The following is an 18,812-nucleotide window of genomic DNA, read 5'->3' on the forward strand; positions in this document are numbered from 1 at the left end:
GAATGTCAGCTGCAATCCGTGTGTCATGAGGATGGAAATATAAAGTCCATGTGCCTTAAGTCATATGCATACAGATAGATTGGTGTTTTCCTACAGAACAGATGGCAAGTGTGTATAATGTGTGTTTTACCAGGAGCATGATGTCAGGGACTGACAGGGATGGGGGAATGGGAGAGGAGACAGGGAACAATAAAACGCTCAGATTCAAGACACCTAGGCCTGGTCCACACCTCACAGTGATGGAAATTCACAGATTAAAGTGCCCAGCGGTGCCCACGTTGGTGAAGACACACTTCCTGGTGCACACAGCCATGCAGCTATTTATTGAGCTTCTAAAAATGTGTAGGTGCTGTTTCTAGGAGCTGTGAGGGATACAGGAATAAAACTGCTGACATCGAACCCTCTAGTGTTGTGGGCATGTATGTTTGGGAAAAGGGTTAACACAAGAATATAGATAACTGTGATGCAAGGTGAGAAGAGAGAGCCTCAGGGCCAAAAGGCGTAGACTGATCCTGTATCAGTTTTCTAGGAGATCAGAGGCTAGAGAGATTACTTGAGGCTGGCATTTGAAGGAGGGCTTCCTGAGGAGGTGGCATTTGAACATAGCTAAGGAGCCCTGGTGGCACAATGGTTAAGTTTTGGTTGCTAACTGAAAGGCAGTTCCCAGCTGCTCCTCGGGAGAAAGACCTGGCAATCTGCTCCCATAAAGATTACAGCCTAGGAAACCCTATGGTGCATTCTACTCTGCCACAGGGTGTCACTCTGAGTGGAAATCGACTGGAAGGCACCCATCAACAACAACACGTCTCTAAATAGATGTAAACTTCTATAGTTGTAAACCCTTATTTAATTTTCAAAAGGGTCCTGGCGCACAGACATATGTCCTTATTCCTTTTATACAGAGGAGAAAACTGAGGGCCAGGATTTGATCTAGGGTCAGTGGGACTGACTCCAAGTCCTGCGCGCTCCGGCCGGTCCCCGCAGGGTGCCCTATGGAGTTCCCCGCACCCCGCGCCAGCCTCCGCTGGGAGCAAAGTCGGGCGGGCTCAGGGCGGACCGGCCGAGGGAGGAGCGGAAGGTCGTGGAGGGGTGGGGCAGGCGGCCGCAGGGGCCGGGCACGAGGCGCTCGGGCTCGGTCCGTCTCCATCCACCCTGCGAGCACACCGGCCGTGGGCGAGCGCACCGGCCATGGGCGACCGCGTGGCGGGGGACGACCGCGCTGAGCTCCGCTGAGCCCGCAGGGGCCGCCATGGGCGACTGCGAGCGCAACAAGAAGCGGCTGCTGGAGCTGCTGCAGAGGGCGGGCACCGGCAACGCGCACTGCGCCGACTGCGGGGAGCCGGGTAAGCGCGCGAAGCCGGACCGCCCGGCCCGAGGGGTCCGAGCGGGCGGAGGACACCTGCGGCCCGCGACCCGGAGCCCGACCTCCGGCCCGCCAGATTCCTCCCCTCGGATCAGACCCGCCCGGCCCCCTCTGGACACGGACCCCCGACCCCCAGACTGTGACTCTCGGACCCAGGTCCCCGACCGTCCTCTCCGCATCCAACACGCCGCTCACCCAGACTGGACTCCATGACTTCCCCACTCCGGACCCGGGCTCCCTGACCATCCTGCCCTTCTCCCTCGTCAGACACCCCATCCACCTGGACCCGGGTCCCTGAGGTCTTCACTCTGGATCCAGGCACTTCCCACCCTCAGACTCAGACATCCCACACGCCGAGGGACCCCAGGCTTCGGATTCAGACCCCCTGACCCTCCTGTCCCCGCTCCCTCGCCCCCGAACGACAGTACGGGTCCTGTCCCCATCCCCTCTCCACCAGCGCTCGGACCCCACCGGTGCCAGTGGGGTCCTAACTCAGACTTCCCCACCTGCAGCTCCCAAACAGGCGCTTCGGGCCCCTCCCCGTCCCTCTCCTCTCGGTTCCTCCTGAGTCCTGTCACTTCCACGTCTCGCCCGCCTCAGCCTCTTACGCCCAGCCCCTGGACTCCCTCCAAGATCACTATCCCGGTCGCCGCGGCGCTGAGCTGGGGCGGGTTGACCACAAGGCTCCGTGCTGGTAGCTTAGTTCGCCCATGGCGAGCGAGGCCACGAGAAAAGAGTTCAAGACTATTAACTGCCAGACCCTGCCCCTCTCAACGCCCCCACCCAGCCCTAGTTTCCTTGCCTTGCTCTCCCCCAAGCTCCTCTCCTGCCCCTTCATCCCGCAGATCCCGACTGGGCCTCTTACAAGCTGGGAATCTTCATTTGTCTGAACTGCTCTGGCGTCCACCGCAACTTCCCAGCCATCAGCAAAGTTAAATCCGTGAGACTTGACTTCTGGGAGGACAGCATTGTGGAGGTAGAAAGGGGTGTTTTTTGCATGGACAGCCTTGGAACAGCCGAGCTGGCTTGAAGGGGTGAACAGGACCCCCCCATGCTAAAGAGGAGGAAACTAGGGCCTGGAGAGGGGCAATAACATTAGCGTTGTGGTTTAGACGGAGGTCCTAAGTTCAAATCCATAAGTTGCTTACTTATAAGCTGTGTAACCTTTACAAGCTGTATAACCCTGAGCTAGTTACTTTAGTTGTGGCCCCTCAATTTCTACATCTGTGTTTTGGGGATACCGCCACCCCTTGACACGACTCCTGTAAGGATGAACTGTAGGCACAAAGGTTATTATTGAGGAAGTTTCTAGACCGGAGCAGAAGTATCCTGATTCATGTTCTATGGTTCCCCTCCACTTCCCCCAGCTTTGCTCTTGCGACTTCTGGGGATGGAGAACATTTTCATCCTGGATGATAATACCATTTTGGCCAGAAAAATCTTCAGCGAGCAGGCAGTTTTACTTTCGGGGAAGCAGGCCGACATTTACTTAGTGCCTTTGCCAAATGCCATGCCCAGCACCATTGAGCTAGATGCTCTCCTTATTCACTCAGTTGACACATAGTGACTGTAGGCCTACTGTGTGCCGGGTATTGGGAGACAGCTGTGAACAAGACAAGGGCTCTTCCCATATGGAGCTTATATTCTAGCACAGGAGAAAGAGAGGAAACCAGGAAACCAGCACATAAACCTGGAGATTATTCGTGTCCTATAACTCCTTTTCCAGGTAGATATTATTTTCTTCATTTTTACACATGAGGTCCCTGAAGCCCAGGGGGTTAAGTATTGCCCAAGCGTCACACAGGGAATGAATGGCAGAATGGGGATTTGAACCCTGTTCTCTTAGGATCCAAAACCCATGCAAATCCCTGGACACAGTCTACTGATCCCTAGGGAGGGGGAGAGTAGAGTTCACTCTGCCCGAGAAATGTGGTTTAAAACCCTGCTATTTCTTCCTCTCCCCCCTACTCCCCCCAGATATGCTACCGTTGTTGCTGAATGCTGTCTCTCAGGTGCCAGAGAGCTCCATTCATCATCCTGACCTCTGGCCCCACGTGTACGCTGTGGGGCCAGCCCTCACTGATTCCATCTTCCAGCTACATCTGCCTCCTGCAGGCTTGCAGAGTCTGCTGCTGGGCTTTCTGGCCATCTGTGGGGAGGGGGGGGGTGGGAGAAAGAACATGGGCTTTGGAGACAGGTCTGGCTTCAAATCCCAATTCTGCCACCTACTAGCTGGGCCACCTTGGGCAAGTCACCTAACCTCTCTGAGCCTCAGTTCCCTCATCTCTAAATAGGGGCAGTAATATTAAAATGATGGAGACAATCCAATGAGCTAATGTGTGAGAACTGTTAAGTGCTGTGCCTAGATGAGGCAGGGTTATTATCGTGCCTCAGTTTTCAGGCTGAGGCTTCCCAACAGCATTGAGGACCAAGCCTGGTGGGATGTTCCCCCTCCTGGGGGCAAAGCCAGTTGACTCAGCCTAGGAGCCAGTGGGACCAACGGCCTTCTTGGTAGACTGTGGTTTCATTTCACATTTTTCCAAGTTCCCATATTACCCCAAGTTGCTGTTGTCTTGCAGTTTATGACGCACAACGGGAACCTCCGTGTGAAGGCCAAGTATGAAGCCAGAGTCCCTGCTTTCTACTATGTTCCCCAAGCCAACGACTGCTTGTGAGTGGGTGCCTATTTAGGGGCTGGGGGAGAGGGTCTTTCTTGCCCCACCTCTCCCACCCTTACCCTGTCTTCAGTGCCTCTGTCCATGGTGGTCTCCTCTATGGATTTGGTCAGCGGATAATCCAGGAAATCACTGCCTACCATCAGGGAGAGCACATAGTTTGGGAGGACAGGAGACCTGGTTTAAGCCCTGCTCTATCTCTAATGATGGAGTGTTTTACTTCCACCCTCTGGGCTTCTGTTTCCACAGCTGAGAAATGGGGGTTTTCTCCCTGTAATCTGTCCTTCTGCCTCTGATGGTCTCCATTTTGCCTGCCTGCAGATCATGGCTAGCTTGACAGGGAAAGAAATACTGGTATTTTAGTAGAACAAGACTTGCTTTAGCTACTTCCTAACTGTGCCTAGGTCTGTCCCACCTAAACTCAGCTTGGTGTCCAAGCAGTTGCCTGGGCCCCAGCTCTTTAAATAATAACTATAAAAATAATTCTAGATGCTAATTTTTACTGAGCTTCACCTACACAGTGAGCCCTGTGCTAAATGTTTATGCGTTAATTTGTTTAATTCTCTCAACCACCCTTTGAGATAAGTACTGTTATTATTCTTATGATATAGGTGAAAAACCTGAGGCTTATAGAGGCAGAGCTGGGACTAGCTTGTCTGCCTGGGTCACTGGGTCATTGGGAGAATCCAGTATGACAGGGGGGCTATGAAGCAGCAGGGATTCAAGTTCCCTGAAAGGGAGGGATCAGTGGGACACTGGTACCTAATGACCCTCTAACATCTGCAGACTGACTGAGCCTCCTTCCCAAGGACTCAGCCTCACCACCAGGGCCACTGCATAGCACTTTGTGTAAGTGTGGGAAGAGGCATCCCTCTAGGCAGACACAGCCTCCTGGGGGATGGGGGTTGGAATGGCTTACAAGCCTTCTACTCAGAAGACCTCAATTTTGATTCCTGGTTCTACCACTACATAGCTGTGAAATGGTGGGCAAGTTACCAAACCTCTCTGATCCTGGGCATTCTCATCTCTGAAATGCAGATAATGATACCTGCTTCCTAGCATGGTTGTAAAGATTAAATGAGGTAATATATTCAAAGCATCTCACATGCCACAAGACACATGGTAGACATTTCATAAATACTACTTTGAATCCAGTCCTCGGTGTGAGCCTGGTCCCTGACGCAGCAGAGGGATGTGCCAGGCTCAGTTTGAGTGGGCCTATCTCTTCTTGGCTCCCTGCTGCCACTCAGCCCTTTGGTCCAAGGGGAATGGAATGCACCCCTCCTATGTCTAGACTTTCTGCCAACACTTCACAGACATGACTTGCTATGACTCCAACAGTAGCCCTGTGCTTTAACCCCTTTTAGCTGAATATTTGTGGCTTCCTCCCCGCAATTCTAAAACTCCTCTAAATCCCCCACTTTCAGGACTAGGATTGGTGGCTTTTGGCCTCCATTTCCTGTCCCAGCTGTAATCCTGTGGCCCAGGGTTCTCACCCTCCAGTCTGGGGGAGCTTGGTGATTCTCTTCAGTATCCGTGGGGCGAGGCCTATGCATCAGTCAGGACTTCTGATTGTAAGTGACAGAAACTCAGTTTAAACTCAGCTTAGGCAAAAGGATATTTAATGGGTCCTGGGAATCAGACCACAGGAGGGACAGCTGTGGAGCCAGCCTCAGGAAGGACCAGGTGAGGGGCTTAGACATCATCAGGTCTCTCACACTCTCTCTAGTTCTCGTCACTGCTTCCTTCGTAGCTGGACTTCCTTCACGCAGCTGGGAACAAGGCTCTGCCAGGTCCCAGGCTTATACCTCCCAGCTTGGTCCTAGAGAGGCTCCTGGTTAATCCCTCTTTGGGTTAGCATTGAGCACCTACTATGTGCCGAGCATGGCAGTAGGCCCTTTATATACATGTTAACATCTCAACAATCCTAGTCAATAAATATTTTTGCCATATTACCCAAGTTCAGAGTTAAGTAACTTGCTCTTGGTTACACAGTGGCTAAATGGTAGAGTGGGACCAGGTCCCAGGTGGTTTGACCCCAAGACCACAGGACATACTGCCCCATGTCCAGTGTAGCATGCCCAGATTTCATGAACAGGCCACAGGGAGGGAAGCTCTTAGACCTTCCAGCTTAAGCTTATGAGCGTGCCGTGGTAGGAGGCAACATAGACGACCCAGGGGAGCCGGGTACCTGCCTCATTGATCCCAAGGCTGAGGTTGGGGTTGGAATAGCCAGTGCTTCTAAACTGGGGGGAGTTTTGCCCTCCACTCCCACCCAGAGCATATTTGGCAACATTTAAAGATGTTTCTGGTTGTCACGACTTGAGAGGGGTGATGGTGGTGCTACTGGCACCTAGTGGGTTGAGGCCAGGGTTGTTGCTAAGCATCCTACAAAGCACGGGACGGTCCCTCCCAGGAAAGAATTATCTGGCTCCAAATGTCAATAGTTCTGATGTTGAGAAGCTCTGGACAGCCTGAGCAGCTGCTGTGAAGCCCCTACCCTCAGCTACAAGGGTCGTGGAAAGTTACCATTGGGAAGAAGATGCATCCGACACAGCTGACCAAAGGTTCTCTCTATCAAGGGTCTTAAAGGAACAATGGATTCGAGCTAAATATGAGAGACAGGAGTTTATGGCTGATGGGAAAACCATCTCACCCCCAGGTAAAGTTATTTTCTTCATTTTTTAAAGTCTGTGTTCTAATGAGCTCTAGAAAACAAAGTGTCTGAGTATTAGGAGTGAGGTCCGACCAAGAGATGCCTCCAGCCCTCGCTCTGGCCACAGAGGACAACATGTAGGCTCCTCTGCCTCTGAAAAGATTAGCACTGCATTTGTTGGTGTGGTTTTATGGTCTGAGCAGCAGAGAAGTGTATTTGTCTCAGGTCCTTGCAGGGCCTTTGTACAAATTGCAGAAAGACTCCCCCTCTGGGCATACCAATTAGAAAAAGGCATCCCTGCTGTTGGCTGTTGTAGCCTCTGGTGGGGTACAAGGCTTGGTAAAGAGTGTGGGCTGGAGTTCAGCCTCCTTGCCTGCTTTTGTGCAGGGCACAACTTCATTGGTCGAAGTTTCTGCCTGGCTTCTCTGAATCTAGGCTGACACTGGCCCAGAGAGCAAAGTGTACAAAACCACTCTTTGAGGTACCCCCCTAAAAAAAAAAAAAAAAACTCAAACCTGTTGCCATCAAGTCAATTTAGACTCATGGCAACCCCATGTGTTACAGAGTAGAACTGTGCTCCACAGGGTTGTCTTGGCTGTAGTCTTTACAGAAACTGATCACCAGACCTTTCTTCCACGGCACCGCTGGGTAGGTTCAAGCTGCCAGCCTTTAGGTTAGTATCTGAGAGCAAACTGTTTGTGGTACCTAGGGACCTTCTCGAGGTCTAGAGGCAGCCCATTCTCATTTCTCTAGAACCGTGAAAAGGACCAGGTGCACATATTATTCTTCAAACCAACAGGTGCCTGAAGGTCACTCGCTATTCCTAGATTCTGGAAAGCTTCATTTGGTTGATGTCAAAGTGAAGTTGAGTCAGGACCTTGTATCTTCAGACCTCTTTCGGTATCAGCCCAGTTTCTCAGTACTTAGGCTTCTCATGGGCCTATGAGACAGCCTGATGCCGTAAAGAGCCAAGGAAAAAAGGCTCTGCAAAGTGCGGGAAGCCCAAATGAAAGGGTAAGACACCACAAAATTGGTCCCAGATAGGCCTCCTGTATCCTACAGCTGAAATAACCAAGTCAGACTTGAGGCATTTGTGTATCAGGTGAAAGGTTTGTTCCACCCCGAGACCCTGAGGTTAGTGAGCTGTGTGTTCATCCTAAGGTCATGAGCATTCATTCTTTCTCATCCTTGGTTGGCCAAGGTAACCGCGAAGGGTTCCTGTGGAAGCGGGGAAGGGACAACGCGCAGTTCCTGAAAAGGAGGTTTGTCCTCCTGGCAAGAGAAGGCCTCCTGAAGTACTACACTAAAGAAGAGGTAAGAGGCCAGCCCAGTGAGGGGTCCCCTTCCTCAGCACTGGACTCTCACCCTGCGAAGGTCTACATTTTAATCAATGGTACCTTGTGGATGAAGGAGCCCTGCTGGCCCAACAGTTAAGTGCTCTGCTGCTAACCAAAAGGTCAGCGGTTCGAACCTACCAGCCACTCTGTGGGAGAAAGATGTGGCAGTCTGTGCCTGTAAAGATTTACAGCCTTGGAAACCTTATGGGGCAGTTCTACTCTGTCCTATAGAGTCGCTGTAAGTTGGAATCGACTCGACAGCAAAGGGTTTGGTTTTTTGTACCTTGTGGATAATCTCAGCCAATGAGAATTAGGCCCAGCATTCTGCTACTTTACCTTGATTATATAATCATAGCAGCCCACTAAAACCCGTACCTTCTGTTTATCTAGAATGGAACTAGACTTGTCCATGCCCTTTGATGACCCCTTGATTTTATTTCATTTACTCATTCACTCAAGAAATGTTTATTGAGCACCTATTATGTGCTAGACATTGCTCTAGGCACTGGGGATACAGCAGTGAACTAAACAAAGCTCCTGTTCTCATGGAGCTCTCAGTCAAGTGGAAGGAGACAGGCAGAAACCAAAGCATAAATCAATATGTAATACATCAGGTGGTAATACAGTCTATGAAGAAAAACAAAAGAGGATGAGGAGTTATAGAGTGTTAGAGACTGAGGGGGTGCTAGGGGAAGACCATAGAGTGGTCAGCGAAGGCCTCTCTGATGACATTGGAACAGAGAACTGAATAAAATGGTGAGGAGTGAGTTTTGTGGGTATCTTGGGGAGGATAGAAGAGGCAGAGGGAGCAGTGTGTGCAGATGCCCTGAGCATGGCAATGGTTAGCACATATACCTTTGTGACAGTTAGAAAAAGATGGTCCCTCTGAGAAGGCACAGCCCCCTTGGGCCCAGCCTGAGCAAGAAAAAGGCCATCCTGCAGTTCTCACTCACCCTTTCAGCCATGGTTTTTTTGCACAGTGTGCAAACTGCTCAGCCATAAGGTGGGAACATACTGGGTGACTCTGAAGGGGATCAAGAAGACCAAGATGAGTGGTGCAGAGTAAGCAAGGACAGGTTGGAGGGAGATGACGTCACATAGTGGAGGGCATTGTAGGCCATAGTCAGACATTGGATTTTTTTTTTAACAGCTTTATTGAGATGTAATTCACATACCATATAGTTCACCCATTTAAAGTGAACAATTCAATGGCTTTTAGTATATTCACAGATATGTGTAACCATCAACACAATCAATTTTAGAATATTTTTATCACTCCAAAAAGAAACCCTACACCCTTTAGCTATAATCTTCTATCTCCCCTAGCCTTAGACAACCACTAATCTACTTTCTGTTTCTATAAATTTGCCTACTCTGGACATTTTAAATAAATAGAATCATACAATATGTGGTCTTCTTTGACTGACTTCTTTCACTTATAATGTTTTTAAAGTTCATCTGTGTTGTAACATCTATCAGTACTTCATTTTTTTTTTATTGCTGGATAATATTCCACTATGGATTACACCTTAACATAAGGAAAACAAATATCCTCGCAACTGGACCAATAAGCAACATCATGATAAATGGAGAAAATACTGAAGTTGTCAAGGATTTCATTTTACCTGGATCCACAATCAATGCCCATGAAAGCAGAAGTCAAGAAATCAAATGACATATTGCATTAGGCAAATCTGCTGCCACCTTGAGGACTAAGGCGCACACCTGACTCAAGCTGTGGTATCTTCAGTCGCCTCATATGCGTCATATGTGTGCAAAACCTGACAGTAAAAAAGGAAGACCAAAGAAGAATTGATCCCTTTGAATTGTGGTGTTGGCAAAGAATATTGAATATACCATGGATTGCCAGAAGAAGGAACAAATCTGTCTTGGAAGAAGTACAGCCAGAACACTCCTTAGAAGCAAGGATGGCCAGACTTTGTCTTATGCACTTTGGACATGTTATCAGGAGGGACTAGTCCCTGGAGAAGGACATCATGCTTGGTAAAATAGAGCGTCAGTGAAAAAGAGGGAGACCTTCAATGAGAGGGAATGACACAGTGGCTGCAATAATGAGCTCAAACATAGCAATGATTGTGAGGATGGCACCGGACCAGGCAGTGTTTTGTTCTGTTGTACATAGAGTCACTTTGAGTAGGAACCAACTTAACAGGACCAAACAACAACACATGGATATACCACATTTTATTTATCCATTTCTCAGCTGACAGACATTTAGTTTGTTTTCATTTTTTGGCTAGTATGGATAATACTGCTATGAATACTCGTGTAGAAGTTTTTGTGTGGACATAGGTTTTTATTTTTTGGGTATATATCTTGGAGTGGAATTGTTGTGTCATATGATATTTCTATGTTTAACTTTTTGAGGAACTGGCAAATTGTTTCCCACAGTGGCTGTACCATTTTACATTCCGACCTGCAATGGACAAAGGTTCCAATTTCTCCACGTCCTCACCAACATTTGTTATTATCTGTCTTCTTTCACGTCCTAGTGGGTGCGAAGTGGTATCTCATTGTAGTTTTGATCTGCATTTCCCTGATGGTTAATGACTTCGAGCATCTTTTCATGTGCTTATTGGCCATTCGTATATCTTTTTTCAGAGAAATGCATATTCAGATCCTATGCCCATTTTTTAATTGTACTATTCGTCTTTTTATTATTGAGTTGTAATAGTTCTTTGTATAGTCTAGATACAAATCCCTGATAAAGTGGATAATTTGCAAAAAATTAGGCTTTTGGATTTGTACAGTATACAAATGTGAGTGAATGAGATGGGAAGCCACTGGAGGTTTTTGAGCAGAGAAGTGACATGATTTGACTTAAACATTTCAAAGGGTGCATTCTTGGGGAAGAGAAGGAAAGAACAGAAGCAGGGAGACCAGTTAGGAGGCTATTTCGATAGCCCAAGTGAGGAATAATGAGGCCAGAAGAGTAATGGAGGTAGTGAGAAGATCCAAACCAGATTCTGACTATATTTTGGGGGTAGAGCTGATAGGATTTAATGAGGGATTGGATGTGGGGCGTGAGAATAAAAGGAGTCAGGGATGACTCCCAGATTTTGACCTCTGCAACTAGAAAGATAGACCTGTCATGTGCTGAGATAGCAAAGACTTAGCTCCCTTAGGGGATGATCAAGAGTCATTTTTAGTTTGAGATGCTTATGAGTCATCCAAGTGGAGATGTGGAAAAGGAAGTTGAGTTCGTGAGTCTGGAGATTTGGGGAGAGTTAGGAGCTGGAGTCTTCAGCACTTAGACTGGTTCAGCAATGGGACTGGCTGGGATCACCTAGACAGGGGGTGTGGAAAGCTGCCTGAGGACTGAATGTTTTAGCTGTTTATTTCTGAGTAATAAACCACATCAAAACTTCAGCGGCTTAAAATATCAATGTTTATCTCTCACAATCCTGTGGGTCAGGAATTCGGGCAGGCCTAGGCTGGGGGATCTTCTGTTCCATGAGGCGGCAGCTGGACCACTCACTCTGCTGCATGCAGCTGGAGGGTGGGCTGGGTAGGAAGGATACCAACAAAATTAGATTTTTTTTTTGGTATTTTTAAAATTTCTCGTAGTACATTTTTAAAAAGGAAACTCTTCCAGTAATCTTCCGATTTAACCATTGTTAAGAACATTACTGTAGATCCATCTATACTTTTTATGCATATACAAATATGCATACATTATATAGTATATATTAATTTACAGTATATCTCATATTAATGAAGCCCAGGTGGCATAGTAGTTAAGAGCTACGGCTGCTAAACAAAAGGTGGGCAGTTTGAATCCACCAGGTGCTCCTTGGAAACCCCATGGGGCAGTAGTTCTACTCTGTTCTGTAGGGTCACTGTGAGTCTGAATCAACTCGATGGCAATGGGTTTGGGTTTTTGGTTTATATGTTAATATTTAATACCTTACATGTTAATATATACTAATATATAATACCTTATATATATTTTTAAATATTTTAATATATACTGTAAGATATTATACATTAATATTATATTGTATGTTGTATATTATCTATAATATTTATATACACATATACTCCCATATAATTGTTCATATTAATAGTTCCTACTAAACATCCTCTTCTGAGACCTGGTATTATTTCTCCCCCATGGATATCATGGGCATTTTTTCATATTAGTAATACTGATCTAAATTATCCCTTAAAAATATTATGTGGTATTTTATAGTGTGAATGTACCATGATTTATTTAGCCCATTCTCACTGATGGACATTTAAATCGATTTTTTTTTCCCTATTATAAGCCAAACTGCAATGAACATCTTTTGACACATATATTTATATAGTAATCCAATTACTTCCTTGGGATAAATTCTTAGATGTGAAATTGCCGGGTCAAACCAAAACACTCAACATTTTAATAGATATGACCAAATTTTCCTGTAGGGAAGACTGCTCAATAGAACTTTCTTCAGTGATGGAAATGTTCAATGTCTGCCCTGCCTGACACCCTAGCCACTAGCTACTGGTAGTTACAGAGCACTTGAAGTAAGGCTAAGTGTGGCTGAGGAAGTGAATTTTAAATCTTATTTAACTTTAATAAATTTAAATTGCCACACTTGGCTAATGGCTACCATATTGGACAGCACAGGTCTAGAGTGTTTGGATCATTTTGCTCTCTTATCAGTTATGTAGGAACGCAGGAATGAATTGCCATCCCTTCTTAGCTATTAATGCTGTGTTTCCCTGCTGACTGTCAGCATCTTGACTGTCCACTTTCTCTTTTTCAGGGTAAAGGCCCCAAAGCTGTCATCAGCATCAAGGACTTGAATGCCACCTTCCAGACAGAGAAGATAGGGAACCCCCACGGGCTGCAGATTACCTACAGGAGAGAGGGTCACGTCAGGAACCTGTTTGTGTACCATGAAAGTGGGAAGGTGAGATGACTGTAGTTTCCACCTCAGCCTCCAACTCAGCCCCCCAGGACTCGGCAGGAGCAGCCTACCCACTCCCTTCCTCATTTTGTGACATGCCCAATTGCCTCTTGGGATGTGCTGCTGCTCTTTGCCTTAATCTATTGTCACCTCTAGGTCAGGGGCAGAGGTAAGAGGAAGGCAGAGTGAGATCAGGGAGAGGAACCTGGCAGGTGTCACCAACAGGGGTCCAATTAGCAGAGGGGACGGTGCCCAGGGATGGCAAATCCAGATAGGGCCAGAGATTCTGAATCTGGGAGGAGGAATGGATAGACGCTCAGGCCAGCAGTGGACTCTAGGATCTGGCTTCTGTGCGTGTTGTCCTGGACCAACAGCGTTGCCATCACCTGGGAGCTTCTTAGAGCCTGAGGCCCAGCCCAGACCTACTGAATCAAAATCTGTAATTTACAAAATCCCAGAGTGATTTCTATGCACATGGAAGTTTGAGAAGCAGTGTTTAAAGGTCCAGGAAATCAGCTTGGTCAGAGAAGAGCAGACAATAATACAGGTCCAAGAGAATAGGCTGGTTCAGAGCCTGAGCAAGGTCGTGTGACTGGGGGGCTGGGAACGGGGCGGGGGGAGGCAGAGGTGCTAAGTGGGAAGGGGGAGGTACCAAGTGGGGGCTGACATCTTCTGAGCATCTGTTTACTCTGTGCTGGGCACTGTTCTTGGTGATTGTTGTGTATCATTTCATAATCCTCAAAACAACCTGGGAAACTTTTTATCCCCATGTTACTGAGGATTAGACATGTTATTACTGGCCATGCAGATTATTGCCAAGGATCACACAGCTGATAATTCCTGAGACCAGCACTCATTTCACCACCTCATGGGCCTCTGCTGGAGTGAAAACCCTTGGCAGCAGGAGCCAGGAACCAGATGCAAGCACTAGAACCTTGCAAGGGGCCCTAGCATCAGAGAATGACCACAGATGGTAGGCTGGAGGCTGCCTGCCCCTCAGCAGGCTTCAGGCTTTCTTCAGAGTGTGGGCGGGGGCCTGGTAAGTGTGATCTGACAACCAGAAGGTGTAGTATGAAGAGAAGAGGTTGGAGTCAGAAGTTGGAGCCCTGCCTCTGCTGCTCCCCAACTGTGTCACTTGGGTAGGTCCCTTCCTCTCCTGAGTCTGTTTCCTTGTCTGTAAACAGGATTATAACATCCACTTCTCAGAAGGGTTTCGAGGGTTGAGCGACCACGGACCATGAACATAAAAGCATTTCAAAACAGTAAGGTGCATTACAAACGTTAGCTTGTGCTGTCCAGGAGACACGGAGGAGATTCCTGGTTCTCAGTCCATGGTGGGCTCTCTACTGTTGCCCCTTGTCCAGGTTGGCTTGGTCCGGAAGGTGATGGCCACCTCTCCATGCCAGTCTCTTCCATGATGACTTTTGCTGAGGTGCCCATGGTCTCTGGCACTTAGGGTACTTGGCTCCCTCCCATTCCCCCATGCATGGTGTATCCAGTGACCTGAATTCTCTTTCTATTGCTGCCCCAGCTTCTCCATTGGACAGACATAAGTGGGGGCTGCAAGCTCATGCCTGCAGGAGCCATACAGGTCATTTAAAAAGACTAAGGGGACAGGTATAAGGAGTTGGGGTGCCGGGCAGGAGTTGTGGCAAACAGGAAAATCTGTTACAGGACTGAAACAAACAAAACTTTGGGGACCAAACAAAGCATTTATACAGGCTAGATTTGGCCACAGTCCACCAGTTTGTGACTGGGAGACCTTCCAATGTAAAGTCCTGGGTGGATCTTTTGTAGGATAGCTCCATTCCCCCAGGGTCTGAGAACCAAGATTTTTTAACAACCCCCAGGGCAAGAGAGCTCAGAACTCCAGGATAACAGGCCTGGGTGCTTGACCTTTAAAGTGAGAGGAAATTATGTTTCATTTCTTTGACACCATATTCAAATAAATTTCTCAGTCACCATATTACATAAAAGTCTAGCACTGCAGCTATTTAAACAAGTCTTTCAGCCTCCCAATACCAAATTCCTGGGAGAAAGAATCTGATAGGCCCAGTCCAGCCTCTGCTTTAGTCCAGCCCTGGTCCAGGTGCTGTGGCCAAGGAGAGGGGTTAATCATAGGAGCAAATGTAGATGCAGCTGTGGGTGGTGGGTGGGCGGGAATGGGTGGTGCAGTTCTCATAGAAGCAGGGCATGGGCTGAGCAAGTACCCAAAAATGTGTCTATTACAACACAAGCTAAGCTGCAGGATGAGTAGAATGTTCTAGGTAAAAGATATAAGTGGGGGTGAAGGTGGATGAGGCAGAGTGTTCCAGAAGGAGGGAACAGCATCTGTTAGGGGGACTGTAAGTGGTTTTGTATGGAGGGAGCTCAGAGAGCAAAGTAAGTCACGTTAAGGATCTTAAACTCTTTTCCAAAGATAGTGGAAAGGACTTAAGGCCAGGCACAATCAGATCCGCAGTTAAAAATCCCTCTGGCATCCATGGGGAGGATCCAGCGGAGAGCAGCAGAGAAGAGGCCAGGCTGGCTAGATAAGGCTGGTGTAGTCTCCAGGTGAGAGAGGATGGTGGCCAGGACTTGCAGGCAATGCATTCTCCCAGAGCAATGGCAGAAAGGTCCAAGCCAGCGTAAGTTGCACAGCAGGTGAGGAGCAGCCCCAAGGGCACCTGCCCACCACCCAAAAGCCAGCCTGTGACATCTGAGGACACTGCTTTCTCAGGCCCTTGCTTCTCTAAGTGTGGTCCCCAGACCAGCAGCATCGTTATCACCTGGGAGCACGTTAGAAATGCAGAATCTCAGACCCCACCTCGACTTACTGAATTGGAACCTGCATTTTAACAAGACCTTCAGGAGATCTGTGTGCACATCAGAGTATGAGCAGCACCGTCCTAGGCCATTGCAAGGAGTCTCTGGGTGGCGCAATGGTTACGTGCTGGACTATGAACCAAAAGGTCAGTGGTTCAGACCCATGCAGAGGTGCCCCAGAAGTAAGGCCTGGTGATCGTCTGAAAGGTCACAGCCTTGAAAGCCCTGTGGAGCAGTTCTACTCTGCACACATGGGGTCCTCATGAGTCAGAACCAACTCAACGGCAACTAACTGCAACAACAGCAAGGTCATGGTATGACTCCCGTGTGGCTTACCTTGGAATTCCCTGGAATTCTCTTTGTCCACTGACATCGTCAGTCCTCCCTGGGAACACGATGGAGTTGGGTGCCTGTGATGAGCCCCCAAGCCCCTGAAACTCTTTGTACCCCCAGGTGCAAGTGCTGAGTAGATGGCTGAATGCATGTGCCCCAAACCTGATGACCCAGCTAGCCTCCTGCCTCCGGACCTAGCCCCGCTCCGCCTCTCACCAGCTGTCTGTGGTTTGCATTTATCTCGGCAGGAGATAGTGGACTGGTTCAATGCCCTCCGCGCAGCCCGTCTGCAGTACCTAAAAATGGCCTTTCCTGAGCTTCCGGAATCTGAGGTGAGCTAAATGTGGTCCCCAACTTCTGAGTCTCATCTCTGCTCCCTCCTTCTCTGCTGACCCTGAAGACACTCAGAAACCAGACTGGGTTTGTTTGCAGACCAGGCCTTGAGACCTGGGGGTGGGGAGCCACAGAGGGGAAACCAAAGACTTCTAAGTGTCTATTTCCACATCAGTAAGATAGTGGTTGGTCTGGCTCATCTTTCAGGGCCCCTTCCAGCTCTGAGGTGCTGTGGTCTGATTCCTATTTTAGGTCCCCCTTTAAGTGGATTTGTAGGTCATGGGGGTGGGGAAGCCATGTAAATCCTGGGACTTTCTTATTCCAAACTGTTAGGCCCCCATGAAAGCCTGACTGCTCCTTAATTTCAAGGTTTGCAGGGTGCTAAGCATCTGGGAGCACACTGGTGGCTCAGTGGTAGAAGTCTCGCCTCCCATGTGGGAGACCCAGGTTCCACTCCTGGCCAAGGCATCCCATGTGCAGCCACCACCCATCTGTCAGTGGGGCTTGTGTGCTGTTAAGATTCTGAACAGGTTTCAATGGAACTTCTAGACTACAGTGGAGTGGGAAGAAAGGCCTGGTGATCTGCTTCCAAAAATCAACAAGCTAAAACCTTATGGATCACAAATGTCTGACCTGCAACCAATCATGGGGATGGTGCAGGGCCGGGCAGCGTCTTCTGTTCTACATGGGGTCCCCATGAGTCGGGGGCCAACTTGACAGCAGCTAACAAAACATCAAGTGTCTGGAACAGGAGTCGGCTCTAGGCCCAGTGACGCCCTGAGATGGAAATTCTCTGGGGGCAGTTCCAGCAAGGCCTGGGCCAGGGCCCCCCGTCTGCTAAGTCAGCACCCAGAACTAGTCATTGCCGGTTCCCTGTGGCAGGCAGTGGGCTGGGAGTGCTGACTGCTGACCAGAGGGGAGGAGAGCGGAGGGGAGGACAAAGTGCAGATGCTCAGCCTTATTTAACCTGGGTTAGCTTTCCAACTTTGCTGACTTGTGTGGAGGAAATTGGCCATTGGCCAACATCCTCAGTGTCCTCTTGCCTCCCGCAACCACCCTCTTTACTATTTGCCTACCCCCACCCCCAACCCCATTTCCTCTCAGCCCGCCTCTCTCCTCTCTTTCCTCCTATATTATCTCTGTGTATGGTGTGAGTTTCTGGGCAATCACTCAGGCCTGAGTTTCAGGCCTATGGACCCAGATGCTGGAAACCAGGGGAGTCCCAACAGAGCTGTGGTCTTGTTTTAAGGAGTGCATGGACTCTAAAGTCAGAGAAGCTGTTGTGTTAACTTTGGGCAATTCACCTCACCTCTCTGAGCTTCAGTTTACTCATCTGTCACCATGGGGGCAGTATCTGCCTTCGAGGGCTATTGTGAGAATCAAGTAAGTTAAGGCATATGAGACCCAGTAAGTATCCCTGTGGTTTTCCTTCTTTCACCAGTTATTTCCCTTAGCCTAGACTAGCCCTGCTCTGGCTCACATTAGGCTATTGAGCAGGTGGGGACTCTATCTTTTCTGCAAATGGAGGAATTAAAGGCTATAGAGCATATTTTAAGGCAGAGAGTGTGGTATAGCTTATATTTTCATTGTTGGCTCACAGTGTTTCCCCTTTCAGATTCCCCATTTGTTCCCCAAACCTCACCTCCACTTTGCCCGTCTCTGAGCCCTGGAGCCCCAGAGAACCTTCTCTGCTCTCGGAATGCTGAGCTGTTGTTCACAGCGCTAGACTTGCCAGGTCGCCCCCCAGAAGCCGGGAAGCCAACGTCAATCCCTAAAGGCTACTCTGAGCATGGGATGACAAACTGGAAGGGATCTTGGAGATGACATAATCCAGCCTCCTTATTATACAAGAAAAAGCAGGCCCAGAGAGGCATAAGGTCTTGCCAAGGTAACACAGACATTGAGGTGAGAGCTAGAACCAGAATCCAGGGCTCCTGACCCCTAGTGCACAGTTCTGTCTGCTTGCCCACTCTGCCATTGCCTCCTTGTTGCCCTGTGTCAGAATCCCCACCGATGACCAGGTTTTGACAAGAGGGCACAGAGTGTGCATGGCTGACATGTTAGTACATTAGCATCATAGCTTACTGAGCAAGTACTATCTATCATCTGTCATCCCTGGATGTGATCCCAGCTCTTATCCAACCAGCTACACAACTTTGGGAAAATCCTTGACCACTTCTCTGAGGCCGTCTTTCTTCATATGTGCAATGAGAATGATAGTATCTACTTTGCAGGGTGGTTGTGAAAATTGCACCCCAGAACCTGACATACAGTAGGCCCTCAGAATGTGCTTCCTGGCACTGGGAGAGTCTCCTTAAAGTCTTACCTGTCTCCACACTCTGGGGTTATTGAAAAACCAAAAATTAGTTGCCGTCGAGTTGACTCCAGCAC

General features: G+C 48.5%; 1 protein-coding gene across 6 annotated transcripts in view; it reads left to right on the forward strand.

Moving 5' to 3' along the window:
- Positions 1 to 1,074: 1,074 nt before the first annotated feature.
- Positions 1,075 to 18,812, forward strand: part of ADAP2 (ArfGAP with dual PH domains 2) — a 28,858-nt gene continuing 11,120 nt past the window's right edge. For 2 of the 6 annotated variants that reach the window (XM_049859020.1, XM_049859024.1), the window contains exons 1-7: positions 1,077 to 1,343; positions 2,209 to 2,339; positions 3,943 to 4,034; positions 6,621 to 6,700; positions 7,896 to 8,008; positions 12,807 to 12,953; positions 16,337 to 16,420. In XM_049859020.1, coding sequence (XP_049714977.1) covers positions 1,250 to 1,343; positions 2,209 to 2,339; positions 3,943 to 4,034; positions 6,621 to 6,700; positions 7,896 to 8,008; positions 12,807 to 12,953; positions 16,337 to 16,420 — 741 coding nt within the window. In that variant the 5' untranslated portion in view covers positions 1,077 to 1,249. Of the gene's footprint in view, positions 1,344 to 1,630; positions 1,788 to 2,208; positions 2,340 to 3,942; positions 4,035 to 6,620; positions 6,701 to 7,895; positions 8,009 to 12,806; positions 12,954 to 16,336; positions 16,421 to 18,812 lie in introns of all 6 variants that reach the window. The other 4 variants (XM_049859025.1, XM_049859022.1, XM_049859021.1 and 1 more) reach the window with 4 other exon arrangements.

This window comes from Elephas maximus, chromosome 19 (assembly GCF_024166365.1).
Source record: "Elephas maximus indicus isolate mEleMax1 chromosome 19, mEleMax1 primary haplotype, whole genome shotgun sequence".
NCBI lineage: Eukaryota > Metazoa > Chordata > Mammalia > Proboscidea > Elephantidae > Elephas > Elephas maximus.